At 37.4% G+C, this 25,279-nt stretch overlaps 1 protein-coding gene and 1 long non-coding RNA gene across 5 annotated transcripts in view; one reads left to right on the forward strand and one right to left on the reverse strand.

Annotated features, from left to right (window-relative positions):
• RAD18 (RAD18 E3 ubiquitin protein ligase) overlaps nt 1–25,279 on the reverse strand; it is a 100,712-nt gene that overhangs the window by 71,137 nt on the left and 4,296 nt on the right. For all 3 annotated transcript variants that reach the window (XM_081821753.1, XM_081821749.1, XM_006736570.3), the window contains exons 2-4: nt 24,014–24,095; nt 7,932–7,993; nt 6,438–6,508 (exon numbers count right to left, since the gene is read on the reverse strand). In XM_081821753.1, the coding sequence (XP_081677879.1) occupies nt 6,438–6,508; nt 7,932–7,993; nt 24,014–24,095 (215 nt within the window). The remainder of the gene's footprint in view (nt 1–6,437; nt 6,509–7,931; nt 7,994–24,013; nt 24,096–25,279) is intronic.
• Nucleotides 1,854–25,279, forward strand: part of LOC145721812 (uncharacterized) — a 30,814-nt gene continuing 7,388 nt past the window's right edge. For both annotated transcript variants that reach the window (XR_014145726.1, XR_014145725.1), the window contains exons 1-2: nt 1,854–1,985; nt 6,491–6,538. This is a non-coding gene — a long non-coding RNA (uncharacterized LOC145721812). The remainder of the gene's footprint in view (nt 1,986–6,490; nt 6,539–25,279) is intronic.

Consider the following 25,279-nt stretch of genomic DNA (forward strand, 5'->3'; position numbering starts at 1 on the left):
TGCCGCTTGCTCACCTCTTTCAGCCTTCACAGAACTGAAGAGAGTTAGGGCCTTGCTCCCCATTAGGCTCTGGCTAAGGGAATGTTGTGGCTGGTTTGATCTATCCAGACCACTAAAACTTTCTCCCTATCAGCAGTGAGTTTGTTTGCTTTCTTATTATCCCTGTGTTCATTGGAGTAGCACTTTTAATTTCCTTCAAAAACTTGGCTGTTTGGCACAAGAGGCCTAGCTTTCAGCCCATCTCAGTTTTCAACATGCTTTCCTTACTAAGCTGAATCATTTCTTGTTTTTGATTTAAAGGGAGACATGTGACTTTTCCTCTCACTTGAACACTTAAAGGCCTTGCAAGGTTATTAACTGGCTTAATTTAAATACTGTTGTGTCTCAGGGAATATGGAGATCCAAGGAGAGGGAGAGAAATGGCCAGTGATTGGAACAGTCAGAACACATACAACATTTGTCAATTAAGTTTGTGGTCATATATGGGCTGTAGTTTGTGGAGCCCCAAAACAATTACAATAGTAACATCAAATATCATTGACCACAGATCATCATAACAAATAATAATGAAAAATTCCAAAATATTTTAAGAATTGCCAAAATTTGACACAGAGACACAAAGTGAGCAAATGCTGTTGGAAAAATGATACTGATAGACTTGGCTCAAGGCAGGGTGGCCAAAAACTTTCAATTTGTCAAAAAATGAAATATCTGCAAAGTACAGTAACGCAAAGTACAATAAAACAAGGTATAATTGTATATGCTGATAAAAAAAAAAAAGTGGCAGAGAGGGGCGCCTGGGTGGCTCAGTGGGTTAAGTGTCTGCCTTTGGCTTAAGTCATGATCCCAGGGTCCCGGGACCGAGCCCCACATGGAGCTACCCCCTAAGCGGGAAGCCTGCTTCTCCCTCTCCCTCTGCCTGCAGCTGCCCTTGCTTGTGCTCTTTGTCAAATAAATAAAATCTTTAAAAAAAAAAAAAAAAGGTGGCAGACAGTTGCACTATTGCAATGATAAAATTATGCCCCTCGCCAAAACTGAAACTCATTAACTTCTTCATGTGCCCACTACTTTTGGGGTACTTTCAGCAGTGGAAATATAACAAAGAACAAAATTGTCCTCACAAAACTTACACTGTAGTAAGGGAGAGACCAGAGATGCTCACGACATATATGAAAGTGCTATGGCAAAAAAATGAAGCCAGTGAAGCCATGCATGAGGAGGGGATGAGCTTGATACTCTTTACAGGATGGTCACAGAAGGCCTCACTGAGACCATGACTTATGAAAAACAGGGCCGGAAGAAACTGAAGGACTAAGCCATGTGACTATCTGGGGAAATGCTGTTTCACCAAGAAATAACATTAAGTACAAAGTCTCTAGGGTCAGAGTATGATTGACATGTTTGAGAAACAGTCAAACGTGGAGTATGTTTGACATGTTTGAGAAACAGTCAAACGCGCCTGGAGCAGAATAAAGGAGGGGCAGAGAAGTGGGAGAGGAAGTCAAAAAGGGAGAGAGGACTGCCACTGAGGGGAGAGGACTCAGGCTTTTGCTCCAAATGAGATGGGATACCACCTCTGGCCAATATTAAGTAGGATGTGACTTTTTAAAGGACCCCTTTTTAAAGGATCACTGTGGTTGCTGGCCTCAGTAGGACTATCAGAGGGCAAAAGCAGAAATAAGACCACCAGAAAGTGATCACAGAAGTCCAAGCTGACGCTGGCTTGGGCAGGGTGATGAAAAGCTTCAGTTTCGGGAAGTCTGTTAATGATAAAGCCAACAGGATTTATTGACGGAATGACAGATTAAGTGTGAAAGGGAAGGGTCAGGGATGACTTCGAGGTTTCTGGTCTGGGCAAATGAAAGGACGGAGTTGCCATTTAATGAGATGAGAAAGACTGTGGGAGCAGTACATTTGGAGTGGAGGATGGCAGGCAGCATAGAGAATCAAGAGTTGCTTTGAAGAGGTCCAAGCAGAAATGTGAGGTAAGCAGTTGGATATATGAGTGTGAAGTTTTGGGGTGAGACCTAGCTGAAGATATAAATTTGGAAGCCATGAATAGACACATGGTATTTAAAACCATGAGACTCCCGCAATTCATACACCTTAAATATGACCTGTGTGAAAATATTAATTCCAAAATGGATACTTAAACTAAATTGGTAACTTCTCCTTTCATTTCCATCACTCCTATAAATTTAACTTAAAGAGAGTTGGTATTATAACGCCTAATAGCATTCATCATAAATGCTCAGATTTTGGGGGTGAATTACAGACCTTCAGAGTAACTGTGACTCCATGAAGTACAGGAAAATCTTGCCCATTTGTTAACTATACAATAACCTTACCTCTTCAGAATGCAGCCAAGAATCAAGAATCAAAATAGGTCTTTGGGTAGACACAGGCAGTCATGAAATCCATGCAATCAAGTCCATGGACTTAATTAACTAGTAAAAGTCCCTGCAAATGCAGTTCTGATCCAAAACATGCAAACAGCAGTCTAGGGCTATTTGGTTAAAGAGGCAGAGGCCCACCAAAGTACAAATTCTTATTAACACCCTAGGGCATCAATCTATAATATAGGGGAAGACAGTATAAATGCAGATAAAATATATATGATAATAATGACAGCAATCTTTCCTTAGCTTCCTTTGTTCTAGGTATCTTTCAGTATAACTCTTCATTTCTAATCCTTACAACAATCCCTGAAAGTATCAATAATATTATTCCCACTTTTCAGATGGGGAACAGAGGCCAGAGAGGTTTAATATTTTGATCACAGTCATATCACAACTAGAAGGGCCAGAACTAGAACCCAGTTGTGCCTGAATCCAAAGCCAGTATGCTTCAAACTATACCATAAGAAAAGGTATATTCTATATACTTTTTATAAGATGCTAAAGGAATTATCTATTACAATTATCATCTAAAATGTTTAAATTCTGGGACACCTGGGTGGCTCAGTTGGTTAAGCGTCTGCCTTGGGCTCAGGTCATGATCCCACGGTCCTGGGATTGAGCCCCCTGCTTGTGCATGCCCTCTCTCTCTCTCTGACAAATAAATATATAAAATCTTTAAAATAAAATAATGTTTTTCAGAAACTGTGGTGTTGAACAAAATTGTTTAGAATATTTTTGTCTAAGTGGAATATCATTCTTGATCTAAGTAAGAAAATACTGCTTCTGTATTTTTGTGTAGTAGCCAGTCTACATCAATATCATTTTTACATATTGAGAGTGTAGTGCATCATTTACTGCTTTAGTTTATCCCCATCAAGGTACGAATTTTTCTCCAGGTACTTACTCCAAGTTTAAGAATTTAAACATTTTATTTTATTTTATATTTATTTATTTATTTATTTTATTGGAATTATTTCCAATACTCTTTTATTTCAGTTTAGAATATTAAAGTTTTCAAAATCATCATGTATTAAAATGGCAATGACAGAGAAGAAACAAAATTGATGAACAACACAAATGTCTTACATTTTAGTCATAAGATTCAACTTCTTTCCTCATCAATCTTAAACCAGATGTCAAACAAGCACTGAAATGGATTAGCTTGAATTTCATCCCTACTGATTTTGCAAATGAAGTACCACAGCACTTTAGATATGACAAATGTCCACCATAAGGCAATTCCAAGGCAGGAGAAAGAAATAATAAAATCCATCCCAAATCCACAAAGAATGCTTCTCTCCCTGCCACACCCACTATAATGAATAATTAAACAACCTATTCCTTTTGGAAGGAGGCGGGATAGGGGCGACTTCAATCATTCCAAGGCCTCCATTTAAGTTATCAAAAGGCCTATGAACCCAAAGATACTGATCACTTCTCTTCAACAAACAGGAGCTTGCTTTGTGACACTCCCTTCATCCCAGCAGGAAAGTCATTATACTTTCAGTACCAGCTAAGAAAAAAATAAGCCTTGAGATTCAATTTTACTATCTCAGGGAAAATCAAACAGCTAAAAAATTCCTCTCTAGACACAAAAATTGGTAACAGACACATGAAAAAGTGCTCAACATCACTCAGCATCAGGGAAATACAAATCAAAATCACAATGAGACACCACTTCACGCTGGTCAGAATGGCTAAAATTAACAACTCAGGAAACAAGAGATGTTGGTGAGGATGCAGAGAAAGGAGAATCCTCTTACACTGTTGGTGGGAATGCAAACTGGTGCAGGTACAGGGAAAGACAGTATGGAGGTTCCTCAAGAAGTTAAAAATAGAACTACCCTATGACCCAGCAATTGCACTCCTGGGTATTTATCCAAAGGATACAAACATAGTGATTTGAAGGGGCACAGGAACCCCAATGTTTAGAGCAGCAATGTCCACCACAGCCAAACTATGGGAAGAGCCCAGATGGCCATTGACATTTGAATGGATAAAGAAGATGTGATACACACACACACACACACACACACACACACACACACACACGAATATTACTCAGCCATCAAAAAGAATGAAATCTTGCCATTTGCAATGACATGGATAGAACTAGAGGGTATTATGCTAAGCGAAATAAGTCAGTCAGAGAAAGACAAACATCCTGTGACTTCACTCATATGTGGAACTTAAGAAACAGAACAGATGAACATACGGGAAGAGAAGGAAAAATAAAATAAGAGGAAAACAGAGAGGGAGACAAACCATAAGAGACTCGTAAGGAACAAACTGAGGGTTGCTGGAGGGGAGGTGGGTAGGAGGATGGGGTAATTCTGTGATGGGCATTAAGGAGGGCACTTGATGTAATGAGCACTGAGTCTTATATGCAACTGATGAATCACTGAATTCTACCTCTGAAACTAACAGTACAGTATATGTTAATTAAATTGAATTTAAATTTAAGAAAATATTTTTTATTTTCTTTCTAAAGACATCCTTTCTCAAAATCTAACTGGTGAAAGACTTTAAAATAAGAAAAGCAACAACTGTAATTATAAGAATCAGAAATTCTCAGTTTCTTTTTTTTTTTTTTTTAAAGATTTTATTTATTCATTTGTCAGAGAGAGAGAGCACAAGCAGGGGGAGTGGCAGGCAGAGGGAGAGGGAGAAGCAGGCTCCCGGCCGAGCAGGGAGTCCGATGCAGGACTCGATCCCAGGACCCTAGAATCATGACCCGAGCTAAAGGCAGTCACTTAACTGACTGAGCCACCCAGGCGCCCTCTCAGAGTTTCTTAATCTAGGAAATAGCATCTTTTTAGGACTCTGTTTACAGAAATGACTAACCAGGCCAATCTCTAGAATGTCATATTAGGCAAGTTGAGAGGACTAAATCTGATCATTTTCAGGACACAATCCAATGAAATAAATGTGTGATTCTATTGGAAGAAACCTCTTTACATTTTCAGAACCAATGTAATATACCTCCAAAACTGTCCCAACAGCTAAGAAGTCATATACTTAAGGAGATGGGCACCTATTAACTATACACAGTATATTCATAATAAAAATTCCTGATTGATTTGCATGATTAAAACTAAAAATAATTCAAGAGAATGTTTGGTAAAATATGCCTTTTTATATCTCTTTGGGAGACCAAACTCTTTCACCATCATGCTAAGAAGTAAAGCTACATTTCTGAGCTGTATAAAGTACCAGCAATTACCTATTTCACATGGCACACCATCTTATACATGCTGAGTAAATCAGATTAAGAATTAATGGGTTAAGGGCGCCTGGATGGCTCAGTCGTTAAAGCGTCTGCCTTCGGCTCAGGTCATGATCCCAGGGTCCTGGGATCGAGCCCCACATCAGGCTCTCTGCTCTGCGGGAAGCCTACTTCTCCCTCTCCCACTCCGCCTCCTTGTGTTCCCTCTCTCGCTGTGTCTTTCTCTGTCAAATAAATTTAAAAAAATCTTTAAAAAAAAAATTAAAAATTAAAAAAATTTAAAAAAGAATTAATGGGTTAATATATAACAGCCACAGATACGATCATAGATAAGCGTGTACAAATGGGTTAGTACACACATATGTATACATGCATATGTTACCCAGCTCTGTTCACTGAGAGCTTAGAAGCAATGACATCTCAGTAACAATGATCATACCTAGCTCCAGATCCTGATTCTAAATACCATTCTCCAATAAAAGGAACCAGGGCTCCTTGAAAAAATGGATGATTCTAGGGGTAGGACAGGAAAAATAAAAGATGAAGCTGGAGCATCTTTTTAGTACCCAAAAGTAAGTGCTCAAATCTGCATTTTAACTTTGTTTTTCATGATGAGACTTTTGTTAAGTAAAGGAAGAAAATATTATTACCATTAGATTGTCCATGAGTGATTAATGACTGTTGTTGCTTCCTTTCTTTTACCCAAAATATGCAACCCTGCATTCTCTAATCCCCAAAAGTTCACACAGTAAAGAGGGGACTCATATAAAAGGGCAGAGCAGTTAGGGGTTAGTCTCAAAATTAAATCATACCGTGCAAAATTCAAGCTTTTTACCAGTTCATCTAATATGCGGTTATTTTTTAGGTCCGGCTCTGTGACTGTCTAGAAAGGAGAAACAACAGATGGAAAAAGGTCAGAAATAATAAAATAACTTGTCATAATCTTGTTTTGAAAATGTGTGACCCATCCTCCTGAGACTCCCCATCCCACTAAGCCTTACAGGAAAGCCTCAAAATAAAGTTCATTTGGCTCATACTAATATGGAATTTTAAAACAGTGAATCAGCATCTGCTGACTGGAAGTCTGAGAGAAGTTCTCCACAGCCTCTGATAAAATCGTATATGCTTTGTACCAACTAAGATAAAACCTAATATGAGCAAGGATCCTTATTCAAACTGCCATCTCAAAAATTTCTCCTGAAAAAGCAGAACAGAGATGCTCTTTTAAGTGACCACATAGGGAGAGGCATTAGGTGTTACAAGAAAGTTTAAAAACAAGGTTGGTGTTCAGGAATGCAACAGAAAAATGACAGATTTCGTAGTTATTTGACATGAATGGTATTCAGTTCATCTCCCTGATGATACCATCTTGGCAATGGCAAGACACCAAGTTGTAAAGAGATTAAACTTGGAAGCCAAACTGCATCATTTCTAATGTAGGGAAATAGTTCAGAGAAGTTCCATGATATCCTAACACCATGTACCTACCAGGGGCACCAAACTAGAACCCAAACCCTTCAATAAGTCCCAGTATCCTTTCTATTAGACCTCACTGTCTCTTCTTTTTCCTTTATTCCTATTTATGTTTACTTGCCCTTTTTACCTACCTTTTTGCCTACTTGAAATGCTTCAGAAACTCTAACATCAAATTTCCTACTGTTTTCCATGAAGGTCTGGTTTGGGAAAGAAGTAAGGGACTGTTATGGGGCGCCTGGGTGGCTCAGTCAGTTAAGCACCTGACTTGATTTCAGCTCAGGTCATGACCTCAAGGTTGTGAAATCAAGCCCTGTGTCAGGCTCCATGCTCAGTGCGGAGTCTGCTTGAGTTTCTTCCTTCTCCCTCTGCCCCTTCCCCCCATTCCCCCCCTCTCTCTTTTTCTAAAATAAACAAACAAACAAACAAATAAATAAATAAAATCTTTAAAAAAAAGAAGTAAGGGACCAGTTAGGCTCGGCTTGGCCCAATGGCCATAAACCTTTGCCTTCCACACAAATACTTAAATACCAATCCTATGCAAATGAAGCCATAAAAACATAGATCATAAGATTTAAAGGATGCTACATCCTGATCCTAGAATTAGTTTCCACTTCCTAAAATATACTTAGGTTATCAGAAATCTTTATGAAAAATTGCATAAAGCCCAGTTCTCCATATATGTGTTTTAGAGGTCCTTTCTGAAAATGTCTTTTATGTAGCTTAATTCAATAATTATACCTCTTCCCTTGGGCTTTTGTGTATATGTGATACAGAAATATTTGCATCAATCAATTAAGTTTACAAGAAAAAAACCAGAAAGAAAAACTTACCACACAACAAGTTGGACATTGTGTTTTATAGGACAAAAATTTTCTTATACAGAGAGAACAGTCTGCAAAAAAAAACAAATGCAACATAATAAATTAGTTAAGCTATATTAATAATATAGGAATCTGACTTCTAACAAAATCTGACTTAAGGGCTCCTGGGTGGCTCAGTCGTTGAGCATCTGCCTTCGGCTCAGGTCACGATCCTAGGGTCTGGGGATCGAGCCCTACATCGGGCTCCCTGCTTCGTGGGAAGCCTGCTTCTCCCTCTCCCACTCCCCCTGCTTGTGTTCCCTCTCTCGCTGTGTCTCTCTCTGTCAAATAAATAAATAAAATCTTTAAAAAAAAAAATCTGACTTAAGCCCTAGAATATTTCCATCATCTAAAGCATATCACTATAATCTCAAAATTCGAACACCTCTACTCTACCTATGCATACTTGCAAACGTCATGAAACAGCATTTTCAGGAGAGAGAAATGTACCAAATAATAATAATCATGAGTCCCTAGGATATCACAACCCCATAAAATGTAGGAAACATACATGTAAGACCTGGGATGGATACTGTATAAACGTGTCAGATATCCCTATGCCTAACAATCTAAAATATAAATTTTGAGATAAGATTTATACACATGTTAAGAAATAATATATACCTAGGTTATCAATTAGGGATTTCTACATCCTAACTCTACAAATGACGTTGATCATCCCACATATAACAAGTACTTTTTGGCAAGCACTAAGAAAAGAAAAATATATAAGGGAAGGTTCTTGACCTTAAGGAGCCAACAAAGTAGTGAGGTAATTTCAGTACCATTCAGTGTAATAAATCCTAAGGATTTAAGCAGGAAATCGGCATTAATTAAATTCTTCACACCCAAAGCAGTATAAAATAATCTCCCAAAGGAAAAAAAATTGTGACTAAATAGAATGGTCCCTTAATGGTAGCTAATTTGCTATCAGTCCAAATTCAGCTTAGTGAAGGGGCCTCATTAAAAAGGATTCAGTTTAAAGAGGAGGAGATTGTATGATTTTGGGTATAGATATCCAGGAAATGAACAAGTTGTGCAGCCTCAGCAAGAGCAACCAGGAGGAAAAATGAAAGAACACGTTAAAAGAGAAGATAAAACAGGCAATGGGTTAATTAAGTTTTGTGTGGAAGCAAAGACAAATAAAGGGGAAATTCTGGTTTCCAGGTTTATAGGTAAGGAGTTTGAAAGTCATCACCCCATCTCCATCTAATAACAAGTAAAAAGACTGAAAAATCAACTGTAACAAGTAAACAAGTAAAAAGACTGAAAAATCAGCTCTTCTTAGCTCCATCAGAGAAGTGAGGTTACAGGACAAACTGTTGCTCCCAAACTAGAGAGCCAGACAGGCTGGATATGGAGAATCAGAACTTAGCAGAGCAGAAACCTCCACAAGAACCAGAGAAAGAGCCTCTACTAGAACCAGTGCTGGGGCAGGAAGACCTGAACTGTAATTGGCAAATTGCTGGAAACTCAGCAGGGAAGAGTCTGAGAGTTAAAAACTCCAGGGGGTCCAAGATATAGGGTAGGTCCACACATACATGAATTTCAGCTCCAGGTTCTACCAGGTACTCAAAAGTGACAACCTGAAAAATCCCCTGCTCCTTCTGCGGGGGGGCGGGGGGTGAGTAATCATTTTGCAATACACCAGAGCACTCAGTTCTTTTTTTTTTTAAAGATTTTATTTATTTATTTGAGAGAGAGAGAATGAGAGACAGAGAGCATGAGAAGGAGGAAGGTCAGAGGGAGAAGCAGACTCCCTGCTGAGCAGGGAGCCCAATGCGGGACTCGATCCCGGGACTCCAGGATCATGACCTGAGCCGAAGGCAGTCACTTAACCAACTGAGCCACCCAGGTGCCCCCACTCAGTTCTTCTTAACAAGGCCTGCCCTCAAGAGAAACTACTTTACCAGACCCAAGTCTCTGGGGTATACTCAGAGCCCAGCTGACCTGGGGGAAGGGAAATAATGGACTCCAGCTACCTCTACTCATCCTGTCCCAGCTAAGGGGAGGAACAAACTGAGAAGCACTTGCAAAGTTCACAGTCCGGGGCACAGACTCACTTAATGACAGGCGTAATCACAGAACTACAGAGCACTGCACTTCTGACATCTCATGGCCATGTTACTAAAGGTCTATTTATTACAGTTCCATTTCCCTGGTACATCATGACTGGTTATTAGGAAAAAACTACAAGGCATACTAAAAAGCAAAAGACATAGCTTGAAAAACTGAACGCATCAGAATCATAGCCAAATATGGCATGAAAGCTGGAATTAAAAAACGAGGAATTTAAAACAACTGGACAAAGTTGACGACATGGAAGAACAGGTGGGTAACGTAAGCAGAGAGATGGAAATTCTAAGAAAGAATCAAAAAGAAATGTTAGAGATGAAAAACACTGTAACAGAATGAAGAATACCTTTGATGGTCTCAATAAATAAGACACAGCTGAAAGAAAAATCAGTGCACTTGAGAATATCTCAATAGAAACTACAAAACTGAAAAGAAAAAGACGGGGGAAAAAAACAGTACTTAGCATTTTGTAGCAGGATATACAAGGTGTGATATACATGTAATAGCAATACCAAAAGGAGAAGAAAGAGGGGGGAAAAAACAAGAAATATTTGAAGCAATAATGACTGAGAATTCCCCCCGAACAGTCATAAAGCAAACCAGAGATGCAGGAAGCCAAGAGAACACCAAGCAGGAAAAATTCCAAAAAAAAAACCCCAAACCCACAAAACCCTCATATTTGAGCTGCAAAAAATCAAAGATAAAGAAAATAATCTTGAAAGAAGCCGGAGACGGGGGACACCTTAGCTATAGATAAGCAAAGAGAAGAATTAAATCCAACTTCTCAGAAACCATACAATCAAGAAAAGAATGGAGTATTGAGAGAAAAGACCCACCACCAACCTAGAAGTTTATGTCCTGTGATATAATCCTTTAAAAGTGAAAGAGAAACAGACCTGCTCAGACAAGTAAAAGTTGAGGGACTTCACTCCCAGTAGACCTGCATCACAAGAAATGCTTTAAAAAGTTCTTTGGAGAGAAGGAAAATAATTTAAGTCAGAAACCTGGATCTAACGGGGCACCTGGGTAGCTCAGTCAATAAGCGTCTGCCTTCGGCTGGGGTCATGATCCCAGGTTCCTAGGATGGAGCCCCACATCGGGCTCCCTGCTCTGCAGGAAGCCTGCTTCTCCCTCTCCCACTCCCCCTGCTTGTGTTCCCTCTCTCGCTGTGTGTCTCTCTCTCTCTCTGTCAAATAAATAAAATCTTAAAAAAAAAAAAAAAAAAAGAAACGAAACCTGGATCTATATAAACAAAGGAAAGGCACTGGAGAAGGAATAAATACAGGTAAAATAAAAACTTTTATTTTTCTTATTCTTAATTGATCTAACAGGTAACAGTTTCTTCAAACTGTTTCTCCAGTTTCTTCTTTTATATATATATATATATATATATATACACATATATATATACATACACACACACAAACACATACACACACACACACACACACATATATATATTCATTCTTATGTATAAGTGCTTATGTATAAGTGGAATGAATGACATCAATGATACAAAGTGCTGGAGGGAGGAATTAGATGTCTTAGTCTGCTTGGGCTGCCAAAACAAAATAACAAAATACCATAGACTAGTGCCTTAAAGAAATTAATTTTCTCACAGTTCTGGAGGCTAGAAGTTCAATATCAAGATGCCAATATGGTCGGTTTGTGGTGAGGACTCTCTTCCTGGCTTGTAGGTGGCTGCCTACTAATGGTGTCCTCACTTGGCAGGGGGAGAGAACAAGCTATATATGTCTCTTCTTTTAAGGGCACTAATCCCTTCATCAGGGCCCCACCTTCATGGCCACAACTAAACCTAATTATCTCCCAAATACTATACACTGGGGATTAGGGCTTATGAATTCTGGGAGGGACACGATTCAGTCCAGAGCATTCTGCTCCTTGCCAACTGAAAATCCATGCCCTTCTCCTGTGCAAAATACAATCATCCCATACCACCAGTCCCAAAAGTCTTTAATTCATTCCAGCACTGACTCTAAAGTTTAAAGTCCAAAATATCACCTAAATCAGATATAATGGAGACATGAGGTATGATTCATTGTGAGGCAAAATTCCTCCCCAGATTCATTCTCTTGACTATCAATGTTATTCCCTTCACAGTATAAAAAAATCTCCTGGGCAATACTATAAATCAAAAATTCCCAAACCTGGCTACATATCTGAATCACTTAGAGAGATTATTGTCAGTTTTAATTTAGTTTCCCAGGCCCTACCCCAGTCATATGGATTCAGTGGATTTTGGCCAGTAAACTGCATCCATAATATGTGATTCTGATTGAACAACAATTATTTTTTAAAAATTAGTATGTTTTGGGCGCCTGGGTGGCTCAGTTGGTTAAGCAACTGCCTTCGGCTCAGGTCATGATCCTGGAGTCCCGGGATCGAGTCCCGCATCGGGCTCCCTGCTCGGCAGGGAGTCTGCTTCTCCCTCTCCCGCTCCCCCCTCTTGTGCTCTTTCTCTCTCTCACTCTCTCTCTCAAATAAATAAATAAAATCTTTAAAAAAAAAAAAATTAGTATGTTTTTGCTATTACATTTTAACTATATAAAACTGTCATTTTTTGGTAAATCAAAAAAGAACAAATATTGGCAATTTCATGTGGTTTAACATAACACTGTGCACTTACTATGTGCTCTGTTTTAAGCATGTTTTATGTATGAACTCTTTTGATCCTAAAAACAACCCTGAGGCTGGTACTAATATTAGTCCTATTTTACAATAAGTAAAATGCAGCATAGGGTTCACCCAATTTGACCAAGATCACAAAGGAAATAGGTGGCAAAGGCAAGTACCAGAGCTCATGCTTTTAACATATTAATTATTTAAAACATATATAATTTGTTTATAAAACACATTTATTATATATACTTATATAATACAAATAAATATTATTCCATTAACAGGATCACATGTACCAGAGTATGCATAATGAGACTACTGCTTTCTCTTCTGCATAATCTTGTATGTGTTTTATTTTCACATATGGAGAACCAGACACAGGCCCAAAGTAGATCGAGCTCTTAGCTTAATTTCAGTCTACTAGTTTACTACCAAATATGTACTGGTGAGCTGCAGACCAGCATAATGCATTCTCTAGTGAGCAACTATCATATTCCAATCAAAGTAGAGCTGTTGAAGAGCTCTGGACTATATATTCCTCAGTGGCTTTATTTAAATCACCTGTGAAGTCTATTTTTCCTCCCAAAATCCAACTATGAGCTCTGTGGACAGGGTGGAAGAGGGTAGAATAAAACAGTGATGTAAAGGGTAGCTTCAGGGGCGCCTGGGTGGCTCAGCTGGTTAAGCGTCAGACTCCTGATTTTGGCTCAGGTCATTCAGGATCGTGGGCTCCACGCTCGCAGGGAGTCAGCTGAGAGTCTCTCCTTCTCCCTTTGCCCCTCTCCAACTCGCATCCTTCCTCCCTCTCTCTCTTTCTCTCTCTCTAATTAATAAATAAATCTTTAAAAAAAAAATGGGTAGCTTCACAGAAACACCCAAGCCTTGGGGAAGGAAGCATTTCTAATCTCAAACAGGATATAGCCAACTGCTAGCTTTCAAATATCAAAAGAGCCTAGCATCCTAACAGAAAAAAGTAAATTTCTAAAAGTTAAACCAATTACTTTTGTGTGTGATCTTAAGGTTTGTATGAGAAAATGAACCATTTCAAAAATAGTTCTCGAGTGTCCAGTTAAAAGAAGAAAATCTAGTTCCCAGTTTGAAAGGAATAGGTCCTGGAAAGCTGAGAAAGCTGGCCTCTGCCTTCAGTTCTAGGGTTAAATGACCAGCTAGCTGCTAAGAGAATACCATCCCTCCTGACAAGCAGAACTCCAGCATTCCCATATATGCAGTTCTGCATGACTGTATGTGCCACCCATATGTGTAGTTATTACTCTTCTCCCATCTTGTTCACAGTGCTGCCTCGTAAGAATATAAAAGAAGAGAAACACAGTATTTGCCTAAGGGAATCTTATATTGCCTCTTAATTTAGCAAAGGTCAATAAATGGAACATTTCATATTTCACTTTAAAAATAAAGAAATTAAATTGCCTTTTATTCCAACAGAAGCTTCAATTAATTCTGTGCATCAAAATCCACAAAACAAAAAAGAAAAATGATTGCTGATCTAACTTTAAAGTAATGGCAATCTAACAGTGTCTACAAGCAATGATTTCATCTAGGAGTAAATATTTTGAGCATCTGCCATTATCAAGTCAGAAACACTGGGCAAGTGCAAAGAAAACTGGCACTTGAACATATCAATCTATTAGTGAGAACATTTCTCACTTAATTGTGTTTTATAGATTGGAATAAGTCCATTCGCTCTCCCCCAAAAAAGTACTCTTTAAAGCATGATTTTGGATCAATTTAACTACTTGCATTCTGCCAATGCACCCCACTCCAACCTTAATAACAGCAGAACTGCAAACATAAAAATGAACACATTAACCATATCTAAAAAAGCTAAACAGAGCAAAACAGAATAAAGTGACTAAAATGATAAATCCTGAAATACTTAAGGAGCAGCAATAAATGGGTAGGATTCTGGGTCACCAATTCCAGTCGATCCAGGACAACAGCAGAACATGATTGCCATATCTAGTTCCTATTAAGTTCCACGGGCTTTTGTGTCATTAAAACAATACTACAGACCCAGAGCAACTTTTGGTCTTGCAGGAACCTGTGACAAATATGTTTAGTAGAAAACGCCTACCAAATCATGAGAGGTACAATATGAAAAATAAGTGCTCATAAAATAATTACTGAAAGTACCCTCCAGGGTATGTGCTATGGTGAGCGCTGTGAATTGTGTAAGACTGTTGAATCACAGACCTGTACCTCTGAAACAAATAATACATTATATGTTAAAAAAAAAAGAAGAAGAAGATAGCAGGAAGGGAAGAATGAAGGGGGGGAAACTGGAGGAGGAGATGAACCATGAGAGACGATGGACTCTGAGAAACAAACTGAGGGTTCTAGAGGGGAGGGGGTGGGGGGAATGGGTTAGCCTGGTGATGGGTATTAAAGAGGGCATGTTCTGCATGGAGCACTGGGTGTTATACGCAAAAAAATGAATCATGGAACACTACATCAAAAACTAATGATGTAATGTATGGTGATTAACATAACATAATAATAATTAAAAAAAAAAAAAAGAAAGTACCCTCCAATGACTTCCTCTTAAATAAAAAATGACATCAGTGACAACTGTAAGTGACAAGGAAACAAAGAAAAAAAAAAAGAATGGAAGTAAAGCCTAATTTTTTCAGCTAAGTAGAGTTCACTGAATTCATAAAAAGTAGTCTTTCATCTACAGAAGGGATGGCCATTCTGTCCATGAGAAAGTTAACAGGGTCCAGAATTACGACCCTTCCATAAACACTGAAACACTGGAGGGAAATATGAAACAACTATTTTCAGACTTTGGACAATGGCAGAAATGAGAAAGTTCTATCACAGCCCAACCTTTGTCTAGGGGCAATTTCCTGACCACAGTGCAGGGAGAAGAGCCATACAGCCCATCAGTCTTGCTAGTTGAAGCAGCAAAGATCAGAATGCAGGGCAATCCAGGTAGCTAGAATTTCTAGGGCAAAGTACCAGAAAGAAAGAGGCTGTCCCACACATATAGAGTCAAATGGTCTTTGACAAGGATGCCAAGGGTACACAGCGGGTAAAGGACAATCTCTTCAACAAACGCTGGTGGAAAAACTAGACTTCCGCATGCAAAAGAATGAAGATTGGAAACTATAAAACTCTTAGAAGAAAATAAAAGGGAAAAGCCTCATAACATCATCCTTGGGAATGATTTCCTGGATGTGATAACAAAGGCCCTGGCAAAAAAAGTGAAAATAGCTAAGTGGGACTTCATCAAATTAAAAAGCTTCTGCAAAGGAAACAATCAACACAGTAAAAAAAACAACATATGAAATAGGAGAAAATATTTGCAAACCATAGACCTGATAAGGCGTTAATATCCAAAATACATAAGGAACATCTATAACTCAACAACAACAAAAATACCCCAAAACAAGATTTGAAAAGGGCAAAGGATCTGAATAAACATTTCTCCAAAGACATACAGTTGGCCAACAAGTATATGAAAAGATGCTCAACATCACTAATCATCCAGGAAATGCAAACCAAAACCATAATGAGATATCACCTCACACCTGTTAGGGTAGCCAATTATAAAAAAAAAGCAGAAAATAAAAGTTGGTAACACTGTAGAGAAATTAGAACACCTGTGCACTGTTGATGGAAATGTAAAATGGTAGTCACTACGGAAAACAGTATGGAGGTTTCTCAAAAAATTAAAAATAGAATTACCATATAAGCCAACAATCCCACCTCTGGGTATTTACCCAAAAGAAATGAAAAAAGGATCTCAGAGATATTTGCACTACCATGTTCCAATCAGCATCATTCACAATAGCCAAAAGGTGGGAGCAACCCAAGTGTCTACCAACAATTGAATGGATAAAGAAAATGTGATGTATACACACAATGGGATATTATTCAGCCTTTAAAAAGAAGGAAATACTGTCACATGCTACAACATGGATGAACCTTGAGGACATTAAGCTAAGTGAAATAAGCCAATCACAAACGGACAAATAATGCAAAATCCACTTATATGAGATACCTAGTCAAACTCATAAAAGCAGAAAAAGGAATGGTTGTTGCCAGGACCGAGATAAGGAGAAATGAGGAGTTCCTGTGCAATGGGTACAAAATTTCAGTCACACAAAATGAAAAAGTTCTAAAGATTTCCTATATAACAATGTACATATAGTTAACAATACTATACTGTACATGTAACAATTTGTTAAGAGGATAAATTTCATGTTATGTGTTTTTTACCAATCCCCCAGCAATCCCCCCCCCACCGCAAAAAAACAGCCCTATAGAAAAGGCTACTCTAAACCCACACTAACAAAGCTTAAAAACAAAACTTGACAGGATCAATCTAACCCACAAGTAACTTACCTGCCTGCCACAACACAGCCTGACACTCCAATAAGCTACACAATAAAATCTACCCACTCAAAAAGGTAAACACTATAATGGCAAGCATCTAACCAAAAATTGCCAGTCATGCAAAGAAACAAGAAAATGTGGTTTAGAAACAGGAAGGGTAAAAAAAAAAAAAAAATCAGTCAACAGAAACAGACTTAGAAATGACACAGATAATGGATTAGCAGATAGAGAGGTTAAACTAGCCATTAGAAATATGTTCGGTATATTCAAAGCTTAAAACACACACACACATGAACCTAATGAGGAAAGAAGTGGAAAATATTTTTAAAATGAAATTTCTAGAAATGATCAATACAGTATCTGAAATGAAAATTTCACTGGATGAGACTAACAGCTGATGAGATACTACAGAATTAAAAATGGATAAATCTGAAGTCATAGCAAAAGAAATTATCCAAAACTAAGCACAGAAAGGCAGGGTGGGTGTGAGGGGGGAGACCAAAACAGAAAAAGAAAAAACAGAGAGTCTCAATCTCTGTAGGTAAATATCAAGCAGTAAAGTAAAGAACAGTTAAGGTCTAACAAAATTTAACTGGAATCAGTATTGGAGCATGGGATGCGTATGTGAACAAAAAAATACTCAAAAGAAACAAGGACTAAAATCTTTCCAAATATAAACCCAAAGCTCAGGGGCCCCAAAACAGGACAAATACAAAGCAAACCAAACTAAAGCATATTACAAATTTCTGAAAACCAGTGATAAAAAGAAAATAAGAAAAGCAGCCAGGGGAAAAAGGCATATTATATACAGAAAGCTATAAATAAAAAGACCACACCTGGTTTCATCTGAAACCAATCAAGTCAGAATGACATTCTGAAAGGGAAAAAACATTAACCCTGAATTTATACCCATTGAAAACATCTCTCAAAGAGCAATGAAGTAACTTTTTCAAACAAAAGCTGAGAGAATTCTTTAGCAGCTTATGTACACTACAAGAAATGTAGCGGAGAGGATAAAAATGATACCAGAAGTTAACTTTGATATATACAAAGGAGAGTACCTTTTGTATTTTTGTATTTACAATACAAAAGACATTTTTTAATTTGTTTAAAAGATAATGGGCTGTCTAAAGCAAATATAGTAACAATGTATTGTAGTATCTACAATATATGTACACATAAAATGAAAGACAACAATAAGATGACAGGAAGAGGACAGAAGTACACATCTGTAACAGTTCTACACTATTCAGGTGGCATAATATTGTTTGAAAGGAAATTGTAATAAGTTAAAGTGGCATACTTTAAACTACCACTAAAATAATAAAACAAAGAAGCAAAGCTAATAAGGCAACTCTGGAAAAGATTTAATACTTAAAAAATGTTCAACTATTTCTTAAAAAGGCAGAAAGAGAGGAAAGAATAGGTGGACAAATAAAAAACAAAATGGCAGTATATGTAAATCCAGCCTTATCAATAATTACTTTAACTTTACGCAATAATGGAAATGTTACTTATCTGCACAGTTTAACACAGAAGCCACTAGCCACATGTGGCTATTCTGCACTTGAAATGTGGCTAGTGCAAGAAACCAAAGTTTTAATTTTATTTAACTTTAATTAATTTTAATTAAAATGTAAATAGTCTTATGTGGTTAGCAGCCACTGTATTAGACAGTATAGGTCTAAATATTCCAAGTAAAAATAGATATTGTCAGGCAGAATTAAAGGGCAAGACCCAAATATATGTTGTCTACAAAAAGTTCAAATGAAATATAAAGACACAGGTAATTTAGAAATAAAAACATGGAAAAAGATAAACCACACAAACACTAATTTTAAAAAAGTGGGAGTGGCTATAAATAACATCAGAAAAAAGCAGACTTGAGAACAAGGAATATTGCCAGGGTTAAAGAGGAGCATTTCATGATAACAGTCAATTAATCAAGCAAAATAACCATAAATGTGCACACACCTAATAAAAACATTGCAAAATACATAAAGCAAAAACTGACAAAAGTGAAAGGAAAACTAGACAAATCTATAATATAGTTGGAGATTTCAACACTCCTCTCTCATTGATAAAATAATAAAGAACCAATAGAGGTAAAGATTAATTAAAGATCACTATCAACCAACTTGAGTAATTGACATAGAATACTCCACCCAACTACAGCAGAATAGACTTCCAAGTATACATAAAACATTAATCAAGAAATACCATATGCTGGGCCACAGAACAAGTCTAAGAAAATTTTAAAGAACTGAAATCAAACAGATTATGTTCTCTAACCAGAATACATTCTCCGACCAGAACATAACTAAATTAGCATTAGTAACAGGAAAATATCAAGAAAACTCCCAAATATTTAGAACAGACTTCTAAATAACTCATGAGTCAAAGAGAAATCACAAAGCATATTCGAATATATTTTAAACTGAATAAAAATTAAAACACAGGGGCCCCTGGGTGGCTCAGTCGTTAAGCGTCTGCCTTTGGCTCAGGTCATGATCCCAGGATCCTGGGATTGAGCCCCGCATCTGGCTCCCTGCTCCTCGGGAAGCCTGCTTCTCCCTCTCCCACTCCCCCTGCTGGTGTTCCCTCTCTCGCTGTGTCTCTCTCTGTTAAATAAATAAAATCTTAAAAAAAAAGTTATAAATTTAAAAAAATGAAAACACATATCAAATGTGTGAGATGCAGCTAAAGCAGGGCTTCGAGGAAAATTTATAGCTTCATATGCTTTTATGAGAAAATAAAGATGTAATATCAAATAAGTAAAAGGAAATAATACAGATGAAAGTATAAATCAATGAAATAGAAAAAAGACAAAATATAGAGAACAATTAACTAAAAGCAGGTTCTCCAAAATGAGCAATAAAATTGATAAACCTCTAGCTAGATCAGATAAGGAAAAAAGAGAAAACACATTTCTAGTATATGGAATAAGAAGAGCCATCACTACAGATCCTTCAGACATGAGAAGGAAAAGAGTAATAAGGAACAGCATGAAAAAATTCTGTGCCAATAAACTCAACTGCTAAGATTAAAAAGGTAAATTTAATGAAAGGAATAAAAGGTTGTTTTAACAATCAAAAAGCAATTCTATAACATTATAAAGGAAGTAAATCATGAGCATCTCCATAGATGCAGAAAACACACTTGACAAAATTCAACACCCATTTATGATTAAAAAAAAAAACAAACCTCTCAGCTAATTAAGAAAGGAACTGCCTCACCTTGATAAATTTATGAAAATGTATTAAGAATATAACACTATAGCTAACATAGTATTTAAAAGACTAAATGCGGCGCCTGGGTGGCTCAGTTGGTTAAGCAACTGCCTTCAGCTCAGGTCATGATCCCAGGGTCCTGGGATCGAGTCCCACATCGGGCTCCCAGCTCAGCGGGGAGCCTACTTCTCCCTCTGACCCTCTCCCCTCTCATGCTGTTTCTCTCCCGCTCACTCTCTAATAAATAAATAAATACATAAAATTAAAAAAAAATAAATAAAAGACTAAATGATTTCCCCATAAAATTAGGACTAAGAAAAGGATGTCCACCCACATCACTTCTATTTAGCATTGTACTAGAAGTACTAGCCTGTGTAAAACAAGAAAAAAATACGAGGCATGGAGATTAGAAAGTAAGAAATAAAGGTGTTTTTATTCACAGATGACATGATTGTGTATGTAAAAATTCTGAAGGAATCAACAAAAAAGATGCTAGAATTAAAAAGTGAATTTACCAAGATCACAAGATAAAAGGTCAATAAAAAAAAATTGTATTTCTATGTTCATGGCCTGTGCAATGAGAACTAAGCCATATTGTTGAGAGAAATTAAAGCTATAAAATGGAGGAATATACCACGTTCATATACTGAAGACTCAACATTGTTAAGAAGTCATTTCTACCCAGATTGATCTCTAAATTCAGAACAATCCCAATGCACATACAGCAGGGTTTTTTGTAGAAATTGACAATCTGATTATAAAATTTATATGAAAATGCATATAAGATGCAAAGATCCTAAAAGGGTCAAATAATCTTGATAAAGAAAAACAAAATGGGAGGCCTTAAAATGTCTAACATCAAGATGTATTACAAAGCTACAATAATTAAGACAGTGTGGTATTGGCACAAGGATAAACACAGAGAACAATAGAACAGGAAAGAGTCCAGAAACAGATACAAACATTACTGCCTGAGGCTATATTGACTAAGATGGGGAGGGCTCTATCATGGGAATGAAATGTACTATATCTTAATTGTGGTGGTTACATGGTATATACCTTTGTCAAACCTCACTGATGCTTGTACACTTTATTTTGCATTTAAAATGGATGTATTTTATTATATGTAAATTACACCTAAATAAAGATTATTTTAATACATATTTTGAAACAATCCCCCAAACTTATCTTTACTAATGTGAATCTAACCTAGAAAGGAACTAACAATTATTAAGGGCCTATAACATGCCAAACACTGGGTTCTGCACACTGAATTTTCACAATCATCTTCTAAAGTAGAAATTATTCATCAAATCTTTACATTTGAAGAAATGTTAGCATTTGCAAATTCAACCAGCTGTAAGTTGGGGAGTCAAGAATCAAGCCTAAGTACACCTCTAATGCCCATGTTGCTACCATCACCACCCTCTTAGGTCTTTGCTATAGAAACTTCTTACCAAAGCTACTACTATCCACCAAAATCATTTTTTAAGCCTACCTTGTTGTTGTTGTTTTTTAACCTTCCAAGACAAATCACTTGAAAATAGCTCCTGAATAATGACAATGACAGGCTCACCACTATGTGTTAAGTACCTCAAGCTACAGAATAAAAAATACATAATAGACTCATGAAGCTAAGTACAAGCAAATTTCAACTTAAGAGTCTTTCCAGCCTCACACAGCAAGGTAAGTGATAAAATTGTCTGTAATGCTCTTTACTGGTAGATTCTCCCACTGGGATTTTTAAACTTTGAATATATTTTTAAACTTTGAATTGTATATTCGTGCCAAGGACTACATGGTTGAACTACCTATGCATTAACCTGTTACAAAACAAAAATTCTGAAATTTAACACCTAAAAGTATTAGGCAAACAAAGAACCACAAATAGTGACCAAGATCTTTACTGCCCTAATGTTACAAAAGGCGTAAAAATATCCAAGAGGAGACCCAAGGAAAGAATATGGGAGAAGATGGGATTTGAGATGAACACGAAAGGAAGAGATTTACAGATGGCCTGAGGACAGCTGACATCAGGAACATTCCTTGTCCTATGGACTTTCTTAATTCATAAGTCTTAACTGGGAACCACAGGAGATGATAGTTCCAGGAAAACATACTTTTGCTGTCTTTGCTTGTAACAGCAAGAAATAGTGCCACCAGAGCTCTGCTGCCAGTATTACTCCTCCAAGTGTTCTTCACTCCCATCTTTGGTCCCAGGAATACCCCTTGGCGAAATGAGTGTGATGACTAAATAGGAAACCGATGGTATCGCTTCTACCACCATCTTCAAAATCCAAAAGACAGTCTTCATAATGTACATATATTCCTCTTACGTGTGTTGGACTGGATGTTCCTCACAGATCAAAAAATTGGACTGGGAAAGCTCATGTTTCAAAGTTACCTAGAGGGTGTCACTAGAGAGAACTGTAAGCAGACATGCTGACTGCTTTCCCTGTTGACACTGGACTAAAACTTGGAAGCTTGAATGATGGAGATGTTATTACACAGCTCAGGATGGTGTCATCGTAAGGCTTCATTTCAGTGTTCCCATAAGTCTTAAGTGCACATATTTATAACTTTCACTTATCACTTATCAGGGTAAATTTAAAATTGATTCATAAAAAATTATCTTTTTCTGGATTTTCAAGGACACAGAAATTTGTGAACAATAGTATTTTTACTTCTTAAATGCTTTTTCCCCTCCTAATTCTACTCCCCAACATTATCTGTTAATGGAGTTTTGTGCATATCCTTTTGGGGTATACTGATAAATAAAGTGATATGCAAGTAGTCTCATGGGCCCATACATTAGTTTTAGTTTTCTATGCAGTGAACATGCTTATATATAGATTATTTTTAATTTCTCCACCTAATTTGTTGAAATAGTCCCAGTAGTTCCACTTCATTGGAATTAAGGATATCCAAAATTTGTATTTTGAGTCAAAAGTAGAGGTTTCCCCAAAATAGTAGATTGTCATCAATCTTATCCCCCAGTGTTTGTCTACGAGACTTTTTCTAAAACAGTACAAACATTAGATGTCAGTGTTTTAATCTTTGACAATATGACATTACAAAGAAATTGCTTTTCTTTGGTTATTGCTAAGTTCAAACATCTTCATATATCCTTAAACCTTACTACTCTTTTGTTATTTCACTTTCCTCTGTGTTTTGTTTTGTTTTTTTCATTTCCCTTGGAATATTAGTGTCTTTGTTACCGGTTTCTAAAGAGATCATTTATGACTAAGGATGTCAACCATTTGCCAAAGGAAATACCATGTTTTCTCACCAACATTTTACAGTGATGTTTTACTTTTTGGTTGTACAGAAGTTGCATTTTGAAATATAATAATTTTCTGCTTTAAAAAAATGTATACCCGGGGCGCTTGGGTGGTTCAGTTGGTTAAGCGACTGCCTTCGGCTCAAGTCATGATCCTGGAGTCCTGGGATTGAGTCCCGCATCGGGCTCCCTGCTCAGCGGCGAGTCTTCTTCTCCCTCTGACCCTCTTCCCTCTCATGCTCTCTGTCTCTCATTCTCTCTCTCAGATAAACAAATAAAATCTTTAAAAAAAATAAAAATAAATAAATATATACCCAAGAGGAAGGCAGCAGAAAATATCGTCCGAAAACTTCAAGATAGAGGAGCTAAAGGTGAGAAATAAGTAAGTGTACTTACATTGGGTGTTAAATTAACACTACCTTGTGTAAAAATCACATTTTTACTAACTCACATAGACAATGCATACTTACAGTTATGTGAACATTGAGGAATCATCATTGCAATGTTGAAATATTCAAAGCAAATTCCACACCGCAGCAAATCATCTATTGTCTGAAATGCAAAAATACATATATACCTATCAGAAAAACACCAAGACTGGAATGTCTGCCACAGAACTCTTTCTCCATCCCCTAAAAAAAACAATTTAAGAATACTCTTCTGTCAAATATACAAATTCAAAATTAACTCCACATAAACTGCAAGGAATCTTGACAAATCAAGAAAAACCTTCCTCATATGACTTACACATTCAATCGTCAAGTTACCGAAAAAGCTTTCGACAGATAAAGTGGACACTGTACAGACTCCTGGTCCATACTGTCAACCCTTTACAAAAGGGCTACTCCACTTCTGTTCCATTAACCATGTGTTTCCAACTTACTCCAAGCTTCTTCCTCTTCAGACCCCATTCCCTGGCCCACAGTCACTGTTGGGTGAAAGGTACCAATAACCATTCACCACACAGGTTAAGAACAAAATCAGAGACTATTAAAGCCAAACATCAGAAAGCATCTAGTTAAAACCCTTACTTCACAAGTGAGGAAGCACACACAAATAACTGGGCATGAGTCAAGCCAGGACTAAACTTCCTGTCTCCCTGCTGGCAGTCAGTCCAGTGCTTTCTGCATGGTCCCACATGTTAATTACTACATGGTGGAACCAACTGAGGAAGCCCTGGAAAGAGCTGGAGCCAGTGGTGGCAGAAGAAGGTAAAGACGTGGTCAATCTGAGAAGTCAGACATATGTGTGTCAGCCTGGAATGCAATCCAAATAGGAAAGGATCTATTCTCACAATGCAAAATCTTCTAAATCATTTAAAATTTATTCCATTCAATAAGAATAATGAGCGGTTTTTAAGAGAAAAAAAAAAAAAAAAGACAGAGCTCACTCATGTACCAACATGGAAAGATTGCCAAAATAAGTGCAAAAAAGAAGTCAGGTAGGGGCACCTGGGTGGCTCAGTCAGTTTAGCGTCTGCCTTCAGCTCAGGTCATGATCCCAGGGTCCTGGGATCAAGCCCCTCATCGGGCTCTCTGCTCAGCAGGGAACCTGCTTCTCCCTCTCCCTCTGCCCCTCCACCCCACACATGCGCTCACTCTCTCTCTCACTAATAAGTGAATAAGATCTTTAAAATGAAATTTTAAAAAAGAAGGTATGCTACTGTTTGTTAAAAAAAAAAAAGAGGGCGGAATAAAAATGTATTCTATTTTTACCTTGTATACATATAAAGAAAT

Source organism: Leptonychotes weddellii, chromosome 1, assembly GCF_054177405.1.
Source record: "Leptonychotes weddellii isolate Sample4059 chromosome 1, ASM5417740v2, whole genome shotgun sequence".
Lineage (NCBI taxonomy): Eukaryota > Metazoa > Chordata > Mammalia > Carnivora > Phocidae > Leptonychotes > Leptonychotes weddellii.